At 45.8% G+C, this 22,520-nt stretch overlaps 2 protein-coding genes across 6 annotated transcripts in view; one reads left to right on the top strand and one right to left on the bottom strand.

The window, feature by feature from the left end:
- The window catches only part of LOC309523575 (uncharacterized protein), a 58,582-nt gene extending 39,512 nt beyond the window's left edge, over positions 1 to 19,070 (bottom strand). For 3 of the 4 annotated variants that reach the window (XR_014215448.1, XR_014215449.1, XR_014215450.1), the window contains exons 1-2: positions 18,933 to 19,070; positions 15,829 to 16,043 (exon numbers count right to left, since the gene is read on the bottom strand). The gene's annotated coding sequence lies outside the window, so the exon portion shown is untranslated. The other variant, XR_014215451.1, reaches the window with a different exon arrangement.
- The window catches only part of SLC6A14 (solute carrier family 6 member 14), a 55,981-nt gene that overhangs the window by 7,935 nt on the left and 25,526 nt on the right, over positions 1 to 22,520 (top strand). The window contains exon 1 of one of the 2 annotated variants that reach the window (XM_082207430.1): positions 19,197 to 19,300. The exons of the other annotated variant lie outside the window; for it this stretch is intronic. Coding sequence (XP_082063556.1) covers positions 19,253 to 19,300 — 48 coding nt within the window. The 5' untranslated portion in view covers positions 19,197 to 19,252. Of the gene's footprint in view, positions 1 to 19,196; positions 19,301 to 22,520 lie in introns of those variants that run through there. 2 annotated transcript variants of the gene reach the window in all.

Raw genomic sequence — 22,520 nt, 5'->3', positions numbered from 1 at the left:
TCAGGAAGAAGTAGAGGGAGCTCTGCCTGAGTCTTCAGAGGAGGCCTCTGATGCTGACATGGCCAAAGGCAATATGCAGGGCCAAGAAGGCAGGGAAGTTCTGCTACAATGGAGGAGGACAGAGACTCAGATGTGTGCAATAATAAAAAAGGCAGGCACTGGCCTTGAGCGGGAGAGCAGCCCCAGCTCTGCTTGAGCAGAAATTTGATATGCTATCTCACTAAATGTCAGATATTATTAAAGCAGCAAATAATGAACACAATCTTGATCTAACCAATCTGTCGGTAAACAGCCTTGAAACTGTTGTTTAGCTTGTTTTCAGCTCTGCTCCTGTAACCCTGGGAGTGATGGGTGGGGGCAGCCTGAAACGCACCCGGAAGCCTAGGCAACATTGCTTCTTAAGGCTGCCGCTGATGAAATCTGCTTCCCCTGTTCCTCCTTCCAAGGAGATTTCAGGTTTGAAACCTGAGTTAGCCCATCCTTGATAAAAGTCATGAAGGAAGGACAGCCCACCTAGGAACCCTGTCTGAATCATTTGGAGCTCATTCTGGAGGAAACACAATGTATGCATTTCACACTTCAAAAGAAATGTACATGTAACCTTGTGACATCATTCCTGACTCAAAAACAAACAAACAACAACACAAAAAACCAGACAGCTTCCAAAATGAATCATATCCCCTTCCTGGGCTCAGAAGACAAGGCCTGAGAGTTTGTCCCCTTCTGAAGAAGTAAATCTATGAGCTGACTCCAAACTGAAAATTCCATGCAAAATTTGATGAAATCTGTGCAACAGTGATGAAATAGATGCCTCCTCTTGTGTATGAAGATCCACTATGCTCTTGTGCAACCGGCTTGCACTCATTGACAACTGATCTGACAGGTTTCATTGGCCATGGCAGGCACCATTCATCTTCTAGGTTGGTCTATTTTGGAAATGCACCATTCATTTATTTTTATTTTTCCCCTGAAGCAACACTGATCTGTCTGCTTGGTCTACTTCTTTTTTTATATATATATAAAATTTTTATTGGGTTTTCACAATTTATACAAACACACACAAGACACGATACAGACATACAAACACAAAAACAAACACATATAATTTGAAATCCTTAATTTCTTAACCACTTCCCCTGACTTCCCCACACCTCCCCTTCTTGCATTCCAATTTCATAGTTAACTCAGCAAGTTCTTATCTCCTACTCTTACCTTATTAATATTTTACTTAATCTTCTTGGTTAACCAAATTTAACTTATAAACCTCAAATAAACAACAATACCCAACTTTTACCTCCTTTTCTAAGGTCGACCCAAGTTCCCTTCCACAAATTTCCCAGTTTTATATATTAATTACCAAATATAATAACCAAAAACAACATACAATTATACACCCTTTGGATTCCAAAACTCTCACCCCCCCCCCTTTCCCGGTTTCGATCCCCAAGAAATATCCATCAATCTATCATTTCTCAGCCTGGGTCCTTCACATCTGAGGCCCTCAAATCTCTCTCAGTCCCTCTCTGCCGGTTTTGTTGATAGTCCTTTATGTTGGACATCGAATCTCGGAGAAGCTCTGTCCCAGTAGGGTCTATGTTTCTTCCAACCAGACCTCCAGATTCAAAAGTGGAGCCCAAATTGTGTTTCTTATTCCTTTTAAGTCCAAATGTCCCAAATGTCCCAAAAGCTCCAACTTTCGTCTTAATCAAATTTATAATCCATAGGTCTTCCGATCTCCCCGTGTCTGCTTGGTCTACTTCCATGCTCCCTTGACTGTTGAAACCCAGTGCCAAATTCTCCATACTAATGTGATACCTGCTTGGGAGACCAGCCAGTGCCCAGCTGAAGACTTTTCAGCATTTTAGTTCCTGACTCCTCTTTCTGCATGCCATCCCTTTTTATGTTAAGGGTAGCATAGGAGCCAACTCCTAGGTGCTGAGGGATCTTTGCCCCCCCCCTAAAATATTTGAGGAGGCCCCCAGGTTGATGGGCATTGCCATTCAAATGGTGTGCATGCACTGTGTCATGTGACTGATTGTGCAGGGTGGGGCTTACCTCCCTCCCCCCCCCCCAATATTTTATTCAAGTTGGCACTCCTGAAAGGCAGAGCAAATTGAAACCTGAACCCCATAGAGCTGATGTGGTACCCTTCCACAAGATGTGGGGGTGAGGACTTCATTCCCCTGCTCTGGAACTCTGTCAAGTGAAAATGCCTTGACGTTGATGTTGGACTACAACTCCCATCTTCCTTGATGGCTGCTCATGCTGGCTGAAGCTGATGGAGTTTGTAGTCCAACAACATTTGGAACACACCATGTTGGCTACCCATACAGTCTGATGAAGAGTGCTGGTGAACTCCAAAGCTTGCTCCCTATTAATTTTGAATGCAAATGTTGTATTGGCAAGCTGAGATATTTCTATATCTTCTTTGCATATCTGCGTTCACTGGGTTTGGAAGGGGGAGGGTGGGGAGCGAGAAACCAGCATGTTCTCGCAAACACTTGATGACTATTGCAAAGGAGTCCATAATTTTCTTAGATGGGGGAACTCTTCTTCAACATGTATTGCATAAAAACAAATAAGGAATGTGGCCAAAGGAGCACAAAAGGAAGCAGTCACATTGGCAAATAATCTGGCAGGATAAAGCATCTATTGACTTATAGCCTCAGTTTCTACCACATGCAGGTTGCTGTTGCTGAACAGGTTTGCGTGCTGTGCATTGCAATTCTAGTTAGGCAAGTTTAGATTGATACTTTTTAAAAAATAAAAATAAAAATGGTTGCATCACCAGAAGAACAACTCTGTTAACCACACAAGTCAGAGGATGCACTGAGGACCATAAGAAGGAAATTGGAAGCATTTCATGAAAAAGTGCACTTCTCCAGTTAAGCCACCATCTAAGGATGGCTGCCTGTGATGCTGGAGAGCTGCTGCCATTCAATGTTGGTGATACTGGCCTGGATGTGCCAAGGATCTAACTCAAAAGGGTAAGATGACTTCATTTGCTCATGTTGAACGCCTTGAGATTTCACACATCCACCCACACAGGTAAATGGAGCAAATTCCAGCTGGATATGGAAGTCTTTTATGTTCTATAGAAAAGCCTTCTCAGTGGCAGCCCCATACCTGGTGAGCCACTAGCTTCTGTTTTCCCACAATAAAATTCATATCTCAGCACCTTTCCCAGCCTGGTGCCCCCCCAGATGTTTTGGACTACAACTCAGGTTAGCCAAGGCCAAGCTACTTTATGGAACATCTTGCCTCATGAAATATACCTTGCTCCTGCATCGATACCCAAAGAGCGTTGGATTCTGGCAGACTTTTTACGTTTTAGCCTTTTTTCAAACACCAACCTTGTCACCTTGCACAATTATTTTATATTGCTTCAAATGTCATTGCAATGTTAAAGGCCATAAGCCGCCCGGTGTGCTGGTTTTTTGCACCAGAAGAGCAGGAAACAAAGGTTTCAAAAAAGAAACAGATTGTACTGATGTGCCACCGCAACATTTTACCAGAATTTATGAGCAAGTCAAAGAGAGCGTATGTGCACCGATTCAACCTCCTTTGAAAATGACTTACATTTTGAGTATTTCCTCGTGAATTATGACATTTATTGTTTCTTTGAAAGCAAAGATTTGGAGCCACTTGCCAGGAGAAGATAGGCTGGCTCCTCACCTTCAGTGAAACCTGGAAGACCTCAGCAGCATGTATAAAGCTCAAGAAATGTTTAGGAAGCCCCATTCTGCTGCCAAAGGCTTTGGAAGTATTTTTTTGGCACATTCCCAACCCCAACCCCCCAATTAGATGGGAATGTGTTGGAAACTAGATGGTTGGACTGAGACACCCTAGAGAAACTTCCCCCATCAACTACTGAACAGCTGTTTATGTAACAGCACAGGAACAAGAGGAAGGTTCAACATTCCCAGGAATGTGAGTCAATCAAAAACTGAAACTGCCTGGGGAAATTAAAAGAATGATTCATGGAAGAATCCTTGCACTGCCCAGATCCAGGAATTTTGGAAGAAGGAGGTGGACGACAGTGGCCTTGAGTATCTCATAGGTAACACCAAGTCCTGTTGCCTCTCATCTGAAGAGCAGAGCGGTTGCAGTTTTCCTCCGCATCTTGGCACTGGGCAGAGATTTCAAGCACTCTGCCCATCCCAATGCTGTGATGGGGAGGAAATTGCCCCCCCCCAGGCCCTTGTCCTTTGCTGAGGATTTTACAGGAGAGGGGTTGCCAGCTGGTCACTGTGGTGCTCTGATGGGTGCATGTGAGGTGGGAGTTGGCAGTGGCCACAGCCATCACTGACACACTAGCCCCAGATGGGAGGCAGGGGGGCCCTTTGGCTGCGGGAAAAAGGGTTGGTCACTGCTGCCATCTCTAATCCCAGTGAACCCAGACATGTTCTGCACTGTAATGCAAAGCGGTCTGTGCATCCTCCTCTGCTGCGCCATCTCCATTGTGGGTTTCTATCACAGCGTCAGAAACCCAAGACAGGGGCAGCCTGTTCCTCTGTATCATTGCTAAGTCCAATGATGCTCAACTCGGCTGATGTCAAGGATGATAAGGATGGGGAGAAATCAGTCTCACTTGCATTCCAAGGCGAATCTGCCTGATTTGCACATGATCCAAAACACAGCTTTCCTTCCAGATTCTCCAAATTCTGCAGTGCACTTCTCTAGCCAAGTAATGTGTACAAAAACACATTCACTTGGGTAAAGTGTGCCTAAAATGTACTATTGGTTAAAATAACGTGGAAAGATGCTAAAGACACATCTGTAGGCCCCTTCGATGTCTATTTCAGGACTCGCCTTATTTCTGTGGCTGTAAGTTGTTTTAAACTGTCCTTAGCCATTGTGTTGTAATGGTTGTAACTGCCACAAGAACATAAGAATAGTCTGCTGGATCACGCAAGTGGCCCAATATCCTGTTCCATACCCTCCAACACTTCTCCAATGAAAACAGGGATGTCCCATTCCACAATCAAATCAGAAACTGGGACGGCTTCTCTAAATCAGGGACATCCCTGGAAAACAGGGACACTTGGAGAGTCTGCTGTTCTCACAGTGGCCAACCAGATGCCCCAGTGGAAAACCCAGAGACAGGATTCGAGTACAAGAGCACTTTCCCCCCCCCCCCTAGGAGGGCAACCAGAAGCACTTTTGCCTCTGACTGTGGCGGTAGAGCATAGCCCTCCTGGCGAGTAGCCATGGGTAGCCTTCTTCTCCTTGAGTTTGCCCAATCCTCCTTTAAAGCCACCCTAGTTGATTGCCTTCTGGTAGAGCAAGTTCCACATTTAGACTATGTGCTGCTTGGAAAAAATACTGTCTTTTATCTTTCCTAAATCTTCCAGGATTCAGCTTCATTCGATGTCCATGAGTTCCAGTGTTATGAGAGAGGGAGAAAAACTTTTCTCTACCCATTTTCTCCCTGCATTTGACTGCATGACAAGCATAATTTCACAAACTTCAGTCATGCTGCTCCTTACTCACCTTTTCTTTAAACTAAGAAGTCTCAAATGCTACAACATTTCTTCAGAGGGGAGTCACCCCCACCCCCTTGATTATTTTTCAGTTGCCCTTATCTGAACCTTTTCCAACTCCACAATAGCCTTTTTGAGGTGAGTCGGCCAGAACTGTCCATATGACTCCAAATGTGGTTGCACCATAGATTTCTATAATGGCATTCATGATATCTGCCATTTTATTTTCAATTCTTTTCCTAATGATCCCTAGCATGGAATTTGTCTTCTCTACAGCCACTGCATACTGGCTCAACATCTTCATCAAGCTATCTCATATGAAGGTCTGTCATTTCCAGTTCAGATCCCATTAGCACATAGGTGTATCGCGTCACACTTGTTTCCACTGAATTGCATTTGCTATTTTACTGCCCATTCCACCCGTTTGGAGAAGTCGTTTTGGAGCTCTTTGCAATGTCTTTTTGTTTTAACAACCCTGAACAATTTAGTGTCATCGGCAAATTTGGCCACCACACTGTTTGTTCCTAACTCTAGATCATTTATGAACAAGTTAAAAAGCACAGGCTCCCATACCAATCCTTATAGGACTCCACTTTCTACTTCTTCCAGTCAGAGAACTGCCCCTGATACCTTGTGGTAAAGGGAGGGCTAATAATAATAATAAGCACTGCTCTGCAAAGATGTCCATATTAGGCAAGAGTGTTTGCAAATATTCGTATATTGGGAGAAATTCACACTAAAATCAGATGAATTTCCATGAGGACTTCAAAAAATCCACAAACTAAATTTAAGTTTGGAAAAATGAGTACAGACAGCTTCCAATTTTCACAGGGGTTACGTTCCAAGGTACCGTGCATTTAAGCGAAATCACATATATTTGAAATACCACTGGAAAAGTCCACCCTCACTCTGCCCCTTTCCGTGAAGTTTACAGCAGGTCACTTCCAGGTTCCGCACTATGCACGTGTGGCAGTTGCACACATACTGAATGCGTGTGAATGGGGGTGTGTGCCTGTAACTGATATAGCACAATTTTAGCATTTTTGCCAACCCAATGGTGCACATTGCACCATTAGAGTTAGAGTTAGAACAGGGATGGTTAGCTCTCTCTGTGTTGTTGGACCACAACTCCCATCAGCCCCCACCAGCAGGACCAATGTCCAGGGAGGCTGGGAGCTGTAGCCCAGCAACATTTGGAGAGCTACAAATTCCCCATTCCTGAAGGGTTTAAACAACAACAACAACAACAACAACAACAACAACAACAACAAAACCCTGCTTGATCTTGCTGTGCTGCATCATGGTCCTGGTAGTTGCTCAACCACCAAGTCTTTCCCACCCACACATATTCATAGATTTCATTAAATCTGAGAAGCCAAATACCGTATTTTTTGCACCATAACACTCACTTTTTTCCTCCTAGAAAGTAAGGGGAAATGTCTGTGTGTGTTATGGAGGGAATGCCTACAGGTGGCATGCCTACGGATTTTCCTCCTCTAAAAACTATGTGCGTGTTATGGTCGGGTGCGTGTTATAGAGTGAAAAATACGGTAAATTACACAGAAATATGCAATATGAGTACAGTGGTACCTCGGGTTAAGAACTTAATTCGTTCTGGAGGTCCGTTCTTAACCTGAAACTGTTCTTAACCTGAGGTACCACTTTAGTTAATGGGACCTCCTGTTGTCGCCGCCACACGATTTCTGTTCTCATCCTGAAGCAGAGTTCTTAACCCGAGGTACTATTTCTGGGTTAGTGGAGTCTGTAACCTGAAGCGTCTGTAACCCGAGGTACCACTGTAATAAAAAAAATCCCAGGTTGACAAAATTGATGGTGATACAGAACTGGGGTTATCTTTGGTCAGAGTCCGGATACACATGTACCTTTGTTCTGCTTAAGGTAACTCCTGAAACTATGTCTGGACGAGAACTGGAATGCCAGGCACACCCATTTGGCCTGGAAGCAACTTGGAGCTCTCTGTGTTGAACAAACCTTGCTTTGACAGTCACTCAGCTCTGCAATTCCATCACCTGGGCAGCACCTCTTGACACATACTGTTTGACCTGGGTGTTCTCCTTCGGCCAACCTGCTTGTGTAAGGGCTGCCTCTCGCATATGTCAGACGGGGTGCCCAGCCTGGTCTTGTAAGACAGTCACTCATCTCCACCACAATGGCATCTAAGTCCCTGGCATGCACTCATTGCTCCTGCCAGCACTTTTCAGGGAAGACTTCCTGTTAAGGGACACCTCGCTTCCATGAGTGGCATGTGGGCAGACTTGCCCTACAAGTTGATTTACTCTGTGGATCTTGCATTTTCCACTTGCAACTTGAGGGATGAGAACCTGTCTGAAAGTGTTTGGGTGAAAACAGAAACAAGTTGGCTGGCATACCTGTCTCTTGTCCTAGGCAAGAGGGCAGAAGGTTCCAGTGCAGTGAAGAAAATAAAGTGCTATTTTGAAAGCCCTGATACAAAGGTCTCCTAAGCGTAAGAACACAAAGGTGGCTTGCTGGATTAGGCCAACGGGCGCCAATCTAGTCCACCTTTCAGTTCTCACAGTGGCCAACCAGGGGTCCGTGGGAAGCCTGGAAACAGGAACAGAGAACCAGACCACTCTCCCCACTTGTGGTTTCCAGAAACTGGTAGCCAGAGGCTGACTGTGGAAGTGCAGCACAGCAATCACTGCTAGAGGCTACTGGCAGTCCCCAATAGCCTTCTCCTCCATGAATTTGTCCAGCCCCCTTTTAAAACCATCCAAGTTGGTGACCATAACTAACTCTTCCTGTGGGTGTGAGTTCCACAGTTTAACTAATATATTGGGGAAAGTGTTACAAAGTGAGGAAAGATAACTTACAGATCTATAAACAGCAGCTGCCACTTATTCTTAGAAGAATCAATTATGAATTTTCCTTTTCTCATTCATGTTTGGTTATTAGAAGGGTGGGGACTCCCCCCTCCTAAATGTCACAACTGCATGGCACAGAAACAACAAGCTTTCCCCTTTGCTTTCAGCATCACTTGCAGCTTGGAAGTGGCCTCCCCCAGTTAATCGACTAAACGTTTTGTTACTTAATTGGCTGGTTAATCTGCCAATCACATGGATTTAAGGCTGTAATCCCAACACAACCATTTCTGGGGATAACATCCGCTGAGCACCTTGGGGCTTGCTTCTGAATAAACACGTATTTATTTGTTATCTCTTTGCTTACATTTATATCCCACCTTTTTCTCCAAAGAGCTAAAGCAGCTGGCCCAAGGTCACACCCAGTGAGTGGGGATTTGAATCCTGGTCTCCCAGGTCTCAACCCAGTACTCTAACCGCCAGAGTTTCCAAAAACAACTGAGGACAGTTGCTGCTGTTGTTCTAACAGTCTTTCCCAGCTGGATAAATGGGTCTTCACTGTGAGTTGTATACTTTGTATGGTTTTGTTTTTGTTTTAAATCTGCTGTTTTTTATATTTCTAACTAGGTTTTTTTGGCAGGTTCTAGTGTACATTGCCTGAGACAACTGTGTAGAAAGTGAATAATAATAGCAGCTTGATTCCTCCTCACCCCCATAACTCCAAATCCTGCTTGAACTGGCTTTCAGACTCCTTCTTGTAAGGCCAAGCCCACCCCTCTCACAGCAGTCACCATAGCCTTGCAGTTGCCAGCCTAGTTACACACACTGGTTATATTTTTTTTAAGAAGGAAATAATGTAAATATCCCCCAGACACCCAGGTTTCCCCCACCCCCTATGAGGATTAAATTCTGTTTATTTTGCAGTGTTGACACTTTGCTTTCTGGGCACCTTGTGCTTGCACCTTTAAAAAGAAAGGAACAAAACACCACAGTAGCATGACATCATTAACATTGCAAAATATACTTTCATCCTGCTAAGCAGGGATGAACGTGACTGCACAGTGTGGTTGGCATCAGGGTGTGTTGCCAAGTAAATACAGATTATCTCAGAGGAGCCTTCCATAATCATTAAGGCAAGATGCCAATAGAGTGTTTGTTTGTTTTTAAAAAAATAATCATAACAAAAACCTTCCACCAAGCCTGGGGTTGTATAAGCCTAAGGGCTGTTTGTTATCCACCTGAGGAGTAGGGTTTCAATATCATTGTTCTGTGGCAGCTCCTTAGCAGTAGAAATTCCTCCCCATGCCTCTGTGGAGGAAGTCAAACTGCTGTGTTAGCAGCACTGAAGTGACCCCTCAGGGGCACAAGCTTGGGCAGTGTGTCTGGAGGTCCTGGGCTGCCCAGACGGCAAGACCCCTCCCTCTCGGCCTCACTGATGTGGTCCAAAGGAAAGCAGAGCAAGAAGTTTGGCACCAGCTTGGCTGCAGGAGTTGCCGGAAGGAGGTGTGCAAGGCGCCATCCAACCCTCTTAGGGACTCCACTCTGGGTTTGTGTAGGGTTCCTGCAGGATATCCTGCAGGGCAATAGAGGTTTAGGATCAGAGTTTTCCTTCTCCTAGATGGGATACTTCCCAGGTGGATGAGCACCATCTGCTGTGTGTGGGAGGGGGGTGGCGAACCAAGACATCTGGGACCTGAGGCAAAGTACAAAATGGTGGGCCCCCTCCAGGGAAGAAGGGGGTGAGTGAAGGTCTACATTGGGAATAAGGGCAGTGGAATAAAATCAGGCTTACCTGACAGTTGAAGTGAGAATCAAAGGCCTTTGTGGAGTGGTAGCCTGCTTTAAATCACACCTTGTAGGTGCAGACCCCAGGAAACCCCAGAGGGAAGCTCCCACCATTTCCTCCCTAGGGGTGGGAGGAAACCAGTAGTGTCTCCTATTTGTCAAGAGGCCACTGTAGAGAAAGTGGGGGTGGGGGGACTTCCAAACAGGATGTTGAGTCACCACAGCCATTACTGTCATTATGGAAGTGGCAGCATCACTGGGTGATGCATTTCTTGGAAGCCAGATTTGCTGCCCCTGTGGATCCTGCCACCCAAGACAATTGCCTCATCTTGCCAGTGTGGTGTAGTTGTAAGGAGCAGTGGACTCGTAATCTGGTGAACTGGGTTCGCTTCCCCGCTCCTCCACACGCAGCTGCTGGGTGACCTTGGGCCAGTCACACTTCTTTGACGTCTCTCAGCCCCACTCACCTCACAGAGTGTTTGTTGTGGGGAGGAAGGGAAAAGAGAATGTTAGCCGCTTTGAGACTCCTGAAGGGGAGTGAAAGGCGAGATATCAAGTCCAAACTCCTCCTCCTCCTCTTCTTCTTCATAGAAGGGCCAGCCCTATTATCTTGTTTGAAAATAGTTTTAACTGGTTCATCCTGAGACCCTACATTGAGGGGCCAATAATAAATTGAAATACAGTGGTACCTCAGGTTAAGAACTTAATTCATTCTGGAGGTCTGTTCTTAACCAGAAGCACCACTTTAGCTAATGGGGCTTCTTGCTGCTGCTGCACCGCCGGAGCACGATTTCTGTTCTCATCCTGAAGCAAAGTTCTTAACCCGAGGTACTATTTCTGGGTTAGCGGAGTCTGTAACCTGAAGCGTATGTAACCCAAGGTACCATTGTAATAATGATAGCTTGGAGCAAATTGGTTTCTTTTTAGGGCCAGTCTTCAGAAAACACTTTTGTTATTATTGGCAAATGATAGCCTTGTGCGCTTCTGGCCAGCAGGGCATGAATCTTAAACCCCTGTGGGAAACTGAGTGGGTGACTCAAGAAGCAGGTCTTTTATTGTGATTACAACCCTATCTCCCAAGTCATGCCTGCCTTGGCTACTTTGCTGTGTAGCTTTTGGTGCCTAGTTAAAAACCAGCCTTAATTGCATCCTCCCCCCGGACATTTGCTGCTTTCTGTTCTGCTTATGAAGTCGTTGTTGTTGTTTGTTTGACAGTGAAAAACCATTGCTACGTTTAATTTTGGATTGATGAATGAGCAGCTAGGAGTTATGATGGAACCTCTGTTTTCAGAAGCAGTCTACATCTGCTTACCAAATGGTGTGGACATATGACAGTGAGGGCTCGTTGCTCTCTTAAGTCCCTCTTGTGGGCATCCCATTGGAACAAAGGAAATTGCATGTGCTGAGTCAACCAATGATCCATCACACTCAGTACTTGTCTACATTGATTGGAAGCAGCTTTCCAGGGTTTCAGGCAGGGGACATTCCCAGCCCAACCTAGATGCCAGGGGTCACACCTGGGGCCTTAACATGCAAGACAGATGCTCTGCTACTGATCTATGGTCTCTTCCAGATGCATCAACTTGCAAGAAACTGGATTCTGACCTAGTTTGGGCTTTGGTCTGGCCCAGCAGGGTTCCCTTATGTAAATGTAAATATATTTTGTTATACAGTTGTATACCAATTTAATCTGTCTCTTAAAATTTATTCTGGCAGATTTATGCTGCAAAGGTTATTAGTTTTAGCCCTTGATGGTCACAAGGCTTGCAACTTTAATTTCCATTACTTCTCATTTTACAATAAATGGACTTGAAAACTGTATTATAGCAGCCCTTGCAAGCCTAGTGCCCTTCGTATGTTTTAGACTACAGCTCCCATGAGCCCCAGCCAAGGCTGCATCATTCCAAAAATGTGGTGGAGATCACCTAAAAAAAAGGGGGGGTTATATACATATATGGCTAATACAGCGTCTAGATTAGCCCCAAACCAGGTGTGGCATGGTGCCTTGAGTGCTCCCTCCAAAGCATTCAAAGCCCAAAATTGTCATGAATCAAGGTGCTTTCTGCAGAAGGTTTTCCTTTTCTTGTGCTTTTGAAAAGAGGCGATTTAGTAAGAAAATTTGGAGAGTCCTGCTGGATCAGACCTAAGGTTGTAACAACCACAACAGAATAACGATCCCCTCCTTCAAGCCCTCTTTAAACCACTTTTGTGCACCTACAAATTCCACTAGCTAATTGTGCCCCCTTTCACTTTGCTCTCTGCCTCTTGCAGGCTGGTTTCATTGGGTGGCCCCTGAGTTCTAGTGGCATAAGAGGCAGGTGGTGAAAAATGATCCCTGCCTGCTTTCTCTGCACCATGCATGGTTTTTATAACCCACCCACCCTTCTCCAAAGCTCCAAATGCCTTTGCTTTTCCCTTGGGGAGATATTCAAGCCAATAACAGGGAGTAGCAAATGGAATACATTGGTTCCTTCTGAATAACCAAAGGAATGCCAGGCCCCAACTTTCCCACCATCAGGGTGGTGATTGGCCCAGTGTCCTTGGTGATTCTTAGGGACCGTCTTCAAATGGCCAGAGCAAAAAGAATCTCAACCCTTTCTAATGTATTTCCATGGCCCTTCCAAATGGCTATGGAAATACATTAGAAAGGGCTGAGATTCTGGATTGCCAGATGAACATAGATAAATGTTCCTGAATGGTGAGTGGAATGCATTGAATGAGGGTGTGTTGAGTGGCCTCTAGCAGCCATTCAGGGGACAGATGGTGGGGATAATTAATATCATTAGCATGTATTCATTAATCTTCTATGCAATTGTCTCAAGGCAATGTACAATAAAAACTATTAAAAACACAGCAAATCCCCAACCGAATACTGTACATGTAGAACAGAACTAAAACCATACAAAATACTAAAAGTCATTTATCCATCTGAGAAAGCCCATTGGGACAAAACAAAAAAAAAGTATTCCAATTGTACCTGGGAAGTGCAGGTAGCAGGTACCTGTTAAATCTCAACAGGAATGCTGTTCCACACTCAACATCCTGCTCCGAGTTTGTTTTGAAGGAAGGACCCTTTCTCCTGGTCACTCAGCAGAGCAAGGATTTTGCAGACATTTATTCTATGTTCTGCAGTGCACTGCGCAGTAGGCCATCCTATCCCAGGCACTCTCATCGTCCCCTTTGGAAACAGGCATGCCCATCTGGCTTTGTGGCATATAGAAACCTTGTAGGACATGGGCGCAGAATGCCAAACTGTGCCAATGTATTCAAAACTGGCCATTTGAAGGGGGGAAACTGCTTGGCTGTTTGGGGATATTCCCTAGAGAAGACTAATAAGCAACCCTTCACCCTGGTTAATGCATTCATAAATGGAAGAGATTCCAAAGGCCATGGAGAAGGAAACAACATTTTCAATGGCCCTGGTGTTTTTTGCTATTTTCTGCCCCCTCTCCCAGCCCCACATTATCATTTTTCAAGGTATACTGGCCGGTTAGGCACAAATGTAGCTGAACCAGAAAGCATAAAAACACAAGAAGGGCCTGACAGTTGGATCTGACCAGTAACCCATCAAGTCTAGCATCCCCTTCTCATAGTGGCCAACCAGGTACTCGAATGGGAAGCCTGGAAGCAAGATATGAGCACATCAGCACCCGCAACACCTGCAGTTCCCAGCTAGTGGGAGAAAGTTCTGTCAGCTTTGGTTCTCTCTGTTTTCTCATTTTTCTAATCTTAAATTCAGTTTTCCATGTTGCTGCAGCAATCTGTGATTTTTCCATTTTTTCCCTTCAAAAAAACCCTCATGAAAATTCTTCAGCATTTTAGTGCAAATTTCTCCTAAAAAACACATCTTTGTATGCAGTTTTGACTCATTCACACATGCATGCAGGCAATTTCTCTTTAATATATTACATTTTTTGTATGCTGCTTTCACTAATATATTTGTTTTTATGCACACCTTCCCCAAATATTTGGATTCTTGTAGTCATTTGGTAGGTTGGAAAACCACGATGCAAAATTTGGAGAGCTCCAAATTCTGAAGGATGTCTTAAAATCTGAACTGGATTGAATTTATCCTCACCTCACATCTTTGACCTCAGCTACTGATATTTGGAGGCATGCTTCCTTCTACAGTGGAAGAACATAGGTATCAGGGGCACCAACTATAGGGAGCCCTGGGGGCCTCACAAAGCATCTAGCAAGACCTTGGAGATGCTATCAAAGGCCTTGTGAGACCTTGGAACCTGGCTTCCGGTGGCACTGGAAGTCAGGTTCTGAGGTCACGGGGTGTGTGACATCATGACATCATATCACGATGTCACATCATGATGTTATGTCACATATGCTGGGCACCTATAAGCCGAGACCCAAGTTTGCGTCCCTGATAGCTATTGAGGCAATCAAAAGATTCCTTCTTGACTTCTAAATGGGGACATTTGTGTACTGTGTGTTGAAACTGTCGGTACTGCAATGCCTATCTATGGTGCTGCCACATTTGGAATAGAGTATATATTTCTGGTCACCACACTCTGAAAAGGATACTGTAAGTGCAGGAAAGAAGTATTTTGGTCTGATCTGTATAGGGAATCTCTTAATGTATGATGTTTTAATATCTGTTAGAAGCCTCCCAGAGTGGCTGGGGCAACCAAGTGAGATGAGTGGGATATAAATAATAAAAAGATGACTGTGATGATGATGATGAACACCAACGTGCTTAACGTTTGCTGATCTAGCAATACTCTTATTAAGTCCTTAAATCTGGAGACATAGGCCATTTCCAGATCTCAACAATACTAATAATATCCGGACCTATCCTTTGTGACATTTTGGTGGCCTAATAAAGATAGTGCCCCAAAATGGATTCTAGATTCTAACTTTTTATGCGACTTTAGAATTTATTTATTTTTAAATTAAGCAATTCGGATGCAAAATTCTAAACTGGAAAAAGGATTTTATACCATTGGGCGGGGGGTTGTTCCCAAACGAAGTTACATACAAAACAAGACAGTCCCTTCTCCACAGGCCAATAATCTAAGCAAACACAACACAAGGGAAAGTGGAGCAGGAGGTAAGAGGAATAAAGCAATCTCAGGCACCTAAAATTAGCCTGTACCTGCTTGACATAACTACTGCCTTGTTCCTCTTCACTCCTGTTTCCCACCTGTTCCAAGACACCTGTGTTGTTCCTAAGGGTGGCAATGGATCAAGGTAATTTTCTTCTTTTGAATTCCCACAGATGGGGAGTCGGTCACTGTACGTTAGGAACACAGGAAGCTGTCCATCAGTAGTATCGTACACTGACTGGCAGCAGCTCTCCAGGGTTTCAGGCAGGGATCTCTCCCAGCCCTACGGGGAGATGCCATTGGAGACTGAACCTGGCATATTCTTCTGCATGCACAGCAGGTGCTCTGCTGCTGGCCTATGACCCCTCCCCTTTTCCTTCTTATTTCTCAGCAGCCCTTTGTGCACCCTGAAACCTCACCACACACAGGTGCACCTCATTCTAATGTCTACTATCTCCTCCCACATTCCATCGTAAGTCTCTTCCCTGTTGCAAACTCACAGCTTCATCTCCACCCCTCACTCCCGCCCACAAAAGATCCCGGTTGCTTTGTTTACCCACTTTTCCTGGTAACTCAAAAGCTTGCACACTCTTTTGTGCCATTCTGGTTGCTCTAATGGTCTTCGGTTTTTGGCTGCTACCTCCTTATGAGTCAACCTACCTACCTTGGTATATTGCTCCAGCTGCTGTTGTGATGGTGACTTTGGTTTTTCCAGATACATTGCAAGACACCTTGGAGAGTTGTTAGTTCAGAGTGAATGAAATTCTGCATTGCACAGCAACTGTGTGGGTGCAGGAAAAGTGATGGGGCAATTCTGGATTTTCCTCTTTGAAGTCACCCTTTCTCTCAGCTGACTGTGAAGCAAAGTTCTGGATCTACAAAGAATGAAAGAAGAAGCGTGAAGAAATGTTGAACTGGCAGCTATCCTTCACTTGCCTTACCCTTTCTACTTAAACTCCCCCCCCCCCGGATTTATGTGTTCTTCAAACCATGGCAAAACCTCTCACATTCCCAATATTTATTTTATTTATCCCGTTTCTATATTGCCTTTCCTCCAAGGAGCTCAAGGTGGAATGCATGGTTCTCCCTCTCCGCATTTTATCCTCACGACAACCCTGTGAGGGAGGCACCTTTGAACCCTGGTCTCCCAGGTCCTACTCTAACAACCTTCATTTCATTTTCATTTCATTTATAATTTGCATACCGCTTTTCTGTATTGCTACACAACAAGGCAGTTTACAGACAGAAGAAACAAGGAAATAACCAACAAATATCACACATCTTACAACCATCTAATCCAATACAAGTCATACCAAAAATATGACTTCAAATAAACAACATATCAAATAATGTAGTATTCAATAATCCATTAGAATGTAGTGGCTGGGACAACCCAGTCAGAGAAGCGGGGTACAAATAATTATGATTATTATTATAGTACACAACAAAATCAACACTCAAGTATCAACAAATAACGATCGGAAATTTGCTCTCAACAATTACAATAAACCATTACCTAAATTATAATCAATAAAAATAGCAGCAGAATTGCAATACATAAAATACCAAAATACATAAAAGCCATGCAAAAAGAAGCAATAAAATTAAAAGAATCCCTGCCGCCAAACTCCTCCCCTTCCAACTGTTTCTGGTCTTCTTAAAGCCCTTCCGTAGGAGAGGCTCTGTTCAGCTGGATTTGGCTGTGGGTGGGGGAGCTAAAACTCTTTTGTCCTCCTGTCCACTACTTGCTCCCTAGACTGCAAACATCTTATCCAAGCAATGCAATCTCATTTTTTTCCTAGCTTAGCTTTGCTTGTCCCTCAGACGCAAGTGCTGTCCTGCTTTGCACTGTTTAAGAGTGCAAAGCTATACTGTGGGAGTCGACTCAAAAAGCAAGGAAACACAGACCTTGTGTGCTTCCCTTTAGGAGTGCCAACTTGAATAAAATATTATGGGGGCGCAGGTGGGCTCCGCCCCACATAATCAATCACATGACACAGCACACACAAGACCATTTGAATGGCAATGCCCATCAACTTTGCAGGGGCCTGCCCCCCTCAAATATTTTATCTTGGGGGCCAAAGCCCCCGGGGCCCCTAGGAGTTGGCTCCTATGGTTTCCTTTTTTAAAAAAAGATGGAGCTGAAAAGCGTACTTTGCAAAATGTATGAATGTTATTGCTCCAAATAAAATGAAATGTGTGGATAGAGGCTGAGAGGGGAGAAAGTGAGAGAGACTGTGATTCTGAAAAGTTAGCAGAGACATTTCTCTCCCTCCCCCTCTCCCCCCCCTTGATTCTCATACACACACAGCAGTCCGTGATAAAGAGCCAGGCAAAAATGAATGGAATGGTGGATAATTGGACTGAAAGGGAGGAATAGATGGAGGAATAGATGCCAAAACAGTCCTAAAGAGGCAGTTGATGATGGATTGAAAAGAAGGCTCAGTGGACAGATGGATCTTTAGCATCTTGCTGCCTACTTTTCCTTCCTGGAATCAGGCACAGATTTTATCTTTCTGGCCTTCTAAATGGAGGAGCTCTATGCCCTCTGCTCTTGCCTTCGGCAGGGCTCTGACTCAGTGGCAGAGCACCCACTTTGCAGGTGGAGCCCAGGTTCCATCTGATGGCCTCTGCAGGTTGGGATGAGAATGTCGCCCGCCTGAAACCATGGAGAGCCACTGCCAGTCAGTGCAGGCAATACTGAGCTGGTTGTACCCAAAATGATCTCATTCTGTACCAGGCAGTTTTCTATGTTCTTATCAAATCCACCCTTAATACAAAACTATGAGGACTAGTACCTTGTTTTGTTCTTAGAAGAAGAGCTGTAGCTCCGTGGCAGAGCATCTGCCTTGAATGCAGAAGGTCTCAGGCTCAACCCCCAAAGGCATCTCCAGGCAGAGAGAGAGAGAGAAAGCCTCTGCCAGTAAGGATACTGGGCTCGATGGACCAACCATCAGATCCGGATGAGTGCACAATCTGTGTACACAAACCGACTGAGCTGCACACGCCTATGGTTCTTAATGTGCGCTATTCAGCAAGGGTACCATCTATGTACATTAGTGCACACACTTATCTTATACAGGAGTAGATTATTAGTTGATTGTATGGTGTTACAAGGCAGCACACTGGGGGGGGGTGTCAAATTTTGGCAGCCTTCACCCCCACCCTCGCACAACAGGGCAGTGTCCAACCTACGGGTTCTGTGTCAAAGTACTTTTTCGGCCCACTTGGTTTGAAACGTTGGGCTGTTCTGGGTTAGAGTCTCTGGGACTAGGACACGGGAAAGACCAGGTTTGAAGCCTGCTCAGCAGTGAAGCTCCTGATGGGTGACCTGGGGGCCAGTCCCTGCCTCTCAGTCTAACCTCTCTCACTGGGTTGTTGCTGGGCTTAAATGAGAAAGGGGAGAAGCATGCAGGCCGCCTTGATCTCCTTGGGGACCAATATGTGGGATATAAATGTAAGAAGTAAATAAATAACCGAGGCAGCTTGGACTCCTGTTCAACGTCACGTGTGGACCAGGCTAGTGTAAGGAAGCTCTCGCCGCCGTTGTGAAAATTTCATTTTAAAATTTTGAAGCGGGTAAGGGAAGCCTTGCTAGAGAGGGGGCAAGCGGGAAGGGCGGCTGGTCCGCAGATGAGCAAAGGGGGGAAAGGGGGGGAGGAAAGAAGTATGGGACGCCTGAGCGGCAGAGACAAGGGGAAGTGAACCTAGACGTGAATCCATTGAAGAAAAGGGAAGCGACAGAGGAACGTTTGAACGGCTACCTGTCCTCCTGAGACCGGGGTAGGCTCCGATTTGGGGCGGGGGGAGAAATTGCCTGAATGGAGAAGTGGAGGCGGGTGATGGCTACGCTGCTCCGTGGCCTCCTCCCCACGTGCTGTGCCCAAACGGGACGGGACATGACCGGGGGGGAGGGGAGGGGCCTGCCCTTCTCCCGGTTCCACCTGTAAGGTCCCTCCCGGAGAGGTGGAGGAGGAGAGCAGCTAGGGCGGGCCCGGCCCGCCTCGCCCCATAAAAGCTACCTGGACGGGAGGGCAGGAGGTAGCAGTCTGCGAAAGACTCCGGGCTTCGAACACAGACAGCAATGGGGTGGCTCAGCTTGCCGTCTTTCCTGCGGTGCGGTAACAAGGAGGTGAGTCCGCACAGCGATGGGCAAGATGCAGCCGAACAGGCCGGACGCGCAAGGAGGGACGGGAGGAGGCTGCTCGGAATAACCAGGATGCCCCACAAACAAACTATGGTGCCTCGACTGAAAAGTCCGCCTCCCCACTAAATTACATGGGGCAGCAAGCCGGGGTGGGTGGAAGCTCCTAGGGGCTCCTCCAACATATGTGGTAGAGGTTTAGATTGTAAGCTCCTTGCGGCAGGTAACTTCTGCCTATTCTCCTCCTCCTCTTTGCCTGTAGCCTTTTTCAGAGCGCAAGAGGGAAGTTTTGTGTGCCCGGTTGCCCATGCATCTTTGCACCCCCTGTGCATCAAAGCCCCCTCAGTTCAATGGGTCGCTCATTCAAGTTGCAAGGAGGGGGCCGCTTCCTGTAGTATGAAGGATTCTACATTTAGAGCGAGTTAGTGATGGGTAGTTTCATTGGAGCCAACTCCGAGGGGCCAAGGTACCTTTGATTCCGTCCCCCCCCCATAAAATATTTGAGAGGACTGCCTCCCCCATTGATGGGCATTGCCATTCAAATGGTGTGTGTGCCCCGTGTAATGTGATCGATTATGCAGGGCGGGGCTCCCGCTCCATATTTTATTCAAGTTGGCACCCCTGGTTAGTTTAACTATGGTAGTTTTTTTTTATCTGCTCCTGATTTGCTTTTGGATATATAGATACTTTGGGATATATAGACACAGATATATGACGAACAATAGCTTGCAAATCAGAAATGCTCAATTCTTACAGCAAAGGGTTTGGCCTTGTGCCTTCATCACTTGCTCTGCTTTTTGCTACAATAATTTAAAAGTCCTGCTTGGTAAGTCACTGGCATAAATAGATGGTTTTAGTCAGTGCCTTAGCTGGGGGCGGGGCTAGCCAGGTTTTTTGCCTTGTGACTCCTCCAGAGGGGCGCCATTGAGGCGCCCTGCCCATGTGGGGTTTTTTTTTGGGGGGGTTGCACGTGGGCTTGGGGTGCCAAACTGGGTCTTTGACCCGGGTGAAATAAAGCCTGGTTTCGCCCCTGGTTTTAGTGATTAACTACGTCTTATCAAGATCCAGAACAAGGGAACAAGTCTCTGAACTGCTGTAGTTCGAGGCTCTCATTACAGTCTTATCGCTAAGTATATCGATATAGATACAGACGAACGAACGAATAGCATTCTACCCCAGGGTGAGACCAGGGGTAGGGGAAACGGAGTCAGAAGCGAAAGGGGGAGCAAAGGCTTGCATGACTGAAGACTAGCAATTACAGCAGGGTTCTGGCAGCCCAAAGGCTTCCACAAGGTTGAACAGAAGAGCTCACCTTTGTTGTTCCCCCCTTGGGAACCTCTGATGGAGCAGAAATGGCCAAGAGGTAAAAGGGTTAACGTGAGCATAGTGAGGGATTTTGATGGGCGGTGACTGCTCAGTTAGTTAAGTATTTCTGCTGTTTTACTTGATCTGGGGGGCAACTAACCCCCTGCCCCCCCGCCATGCCCATGAGGATTGATACTGGGTGTGTGGGTGTGTGTTTAAAAAAGTATCAGAACTAAAGTGGCAGGTGCATGTGAGGGAAGCATTGATATTTTTATGCCGCGAACTGCCATGAGATCTAAAGGTGGCTGACAAATTTATTTTGACTTTGCCATATAATTAAAGCATACTTGAAAAACACAACTCTCCCCCCTCCAAAAAAAAAAGGGATTCTGGGAAGTGTAGTTAAGGGTGGTGGGGATTGCTGCTCTGCTGCGGGCAAATTACAGCTCCTAAGATGCCTTGGGGCCCTGGGTGCCTGAGCACCGCCTACAAAATTCCCATGAATGGGCTGGGCACCCACAAATTTCAGCGCCAGGACCAGGCAAGCTGCATGGTACCCACCACAGCCCCGGGCACCCACAGTTGCAGGGCCTTGGAGGAATCCATGCTCTGCATGTAGAACTAAAGATTCTCTGCCTTTTTCTCAGCTGATTTTAAAGCAACAGCAGTCATTTCAGTTGCAGCCCAGGACATGCTCTGACCTGGATATCCACAGAAAAATTGAGTTATGTGAAATGCTTTTCTGCTTCACTGATGCTGCTGTTGATTCTGCCCTGGTGGTGGAGAAATGCAGGAAGTACCTGGCTGCTAGATCAGGTCTAGGGCCCACGGGGCCAGCTCCCCTTTCCGCCTCTGGGAAGCAAAAGCAGCACATGAGTGCAAGAGCAACTCCCCCCCCCGCCAGCAGCCCCCTGGCATTCAGGCTCATCTCTTCCATCTCTGGCCTTTGATTGGTGAACCATGGGGGGGGGGCGTTATTAACCTTGTCCTTGGCTCAGGTGCCTTTCCTGAGTCTCCTGCCTTTAATTGCTGCATTGTTATAAGTGGCTTTCTTTTATTGTGCATTTCAGTCATGGGTGTTTATAGTTTAATGTTGGTGTAACTTGGCTTTTTTATTTTGTAAACTGCCAAGAACATAGGCGCATCAGAAGAGCCTGCGGGATCAGGCCCACGGCCCTTCTGGCCCAGCACCCTGTCCTCACAGGGGCCGGCCAGACGCCCCCTGGGCCCCAAGAAGGACATGAGCACAACAACAAACCCTCCAGTGAAAACAGGGGTGTCCTATCTCATAATAATAATAATAATTTTGCTATTTGCTGCCCACTCTGGGCAGCTTCCAACAGATTTAAAAGATAACCAAACATTAAACATTAAAAAAAACTTTCCTATATAGGGCTGCCTTTAGAGGTCTTCTAAAGGTTGTACAATGGTACCTCGGGTTAAGTACTTAATTCGTTCCGGAGGCCAGTTCTTAACCTGAAACTGTTCTTAACCTGAAGCACCACTTTAGCTAATGGGGGTCTCCTGCTGCCGCTGCACGATTTCTGTTCTCATCCTGACGCAAACTTCTTAACCCAAGGTAGTATTTCTGGGTTAGAAGAGTCTGTAACCTGAAGCGTATGTAACTTGAAGCATATGTAACCCGAGGTACCACTATATACTTATCTCCTTGGCTCAGGGGGTCACATAACTCCATACTTTCCAGCATTTCTCTGGCGAAAACAGGGACATCTTAAGACATTCTGGGATCAAATAAGAAATTGGGATGGCTTCTGTCAATCTGGGACCATCCCTGGAAAATAGGGGCACTTGGAGGGTCTGCAAGAGCACTTTCTCCCCTGAGATTCCTAGAAACTGGTGTTCAGAAGCATTATGCCTCTTGTAATGGAGGCAGAACATAGTC

Source organism: Podarcis vaucheri, assembly GCF_965113315.1.
Source record: "Podarcis vaucheri genome assembly, chromosome: Z".
NCBI lineage: Eukaryota > Metazoa > Chordata > Lepidosauria > Squamata > Lacertidae > Podarcis > Podarcis vaucheri.
Note: the sequence above shows the minus strand (reverse complement) of the source record. Positions and strands in the feature narration are given on the sequence as shown.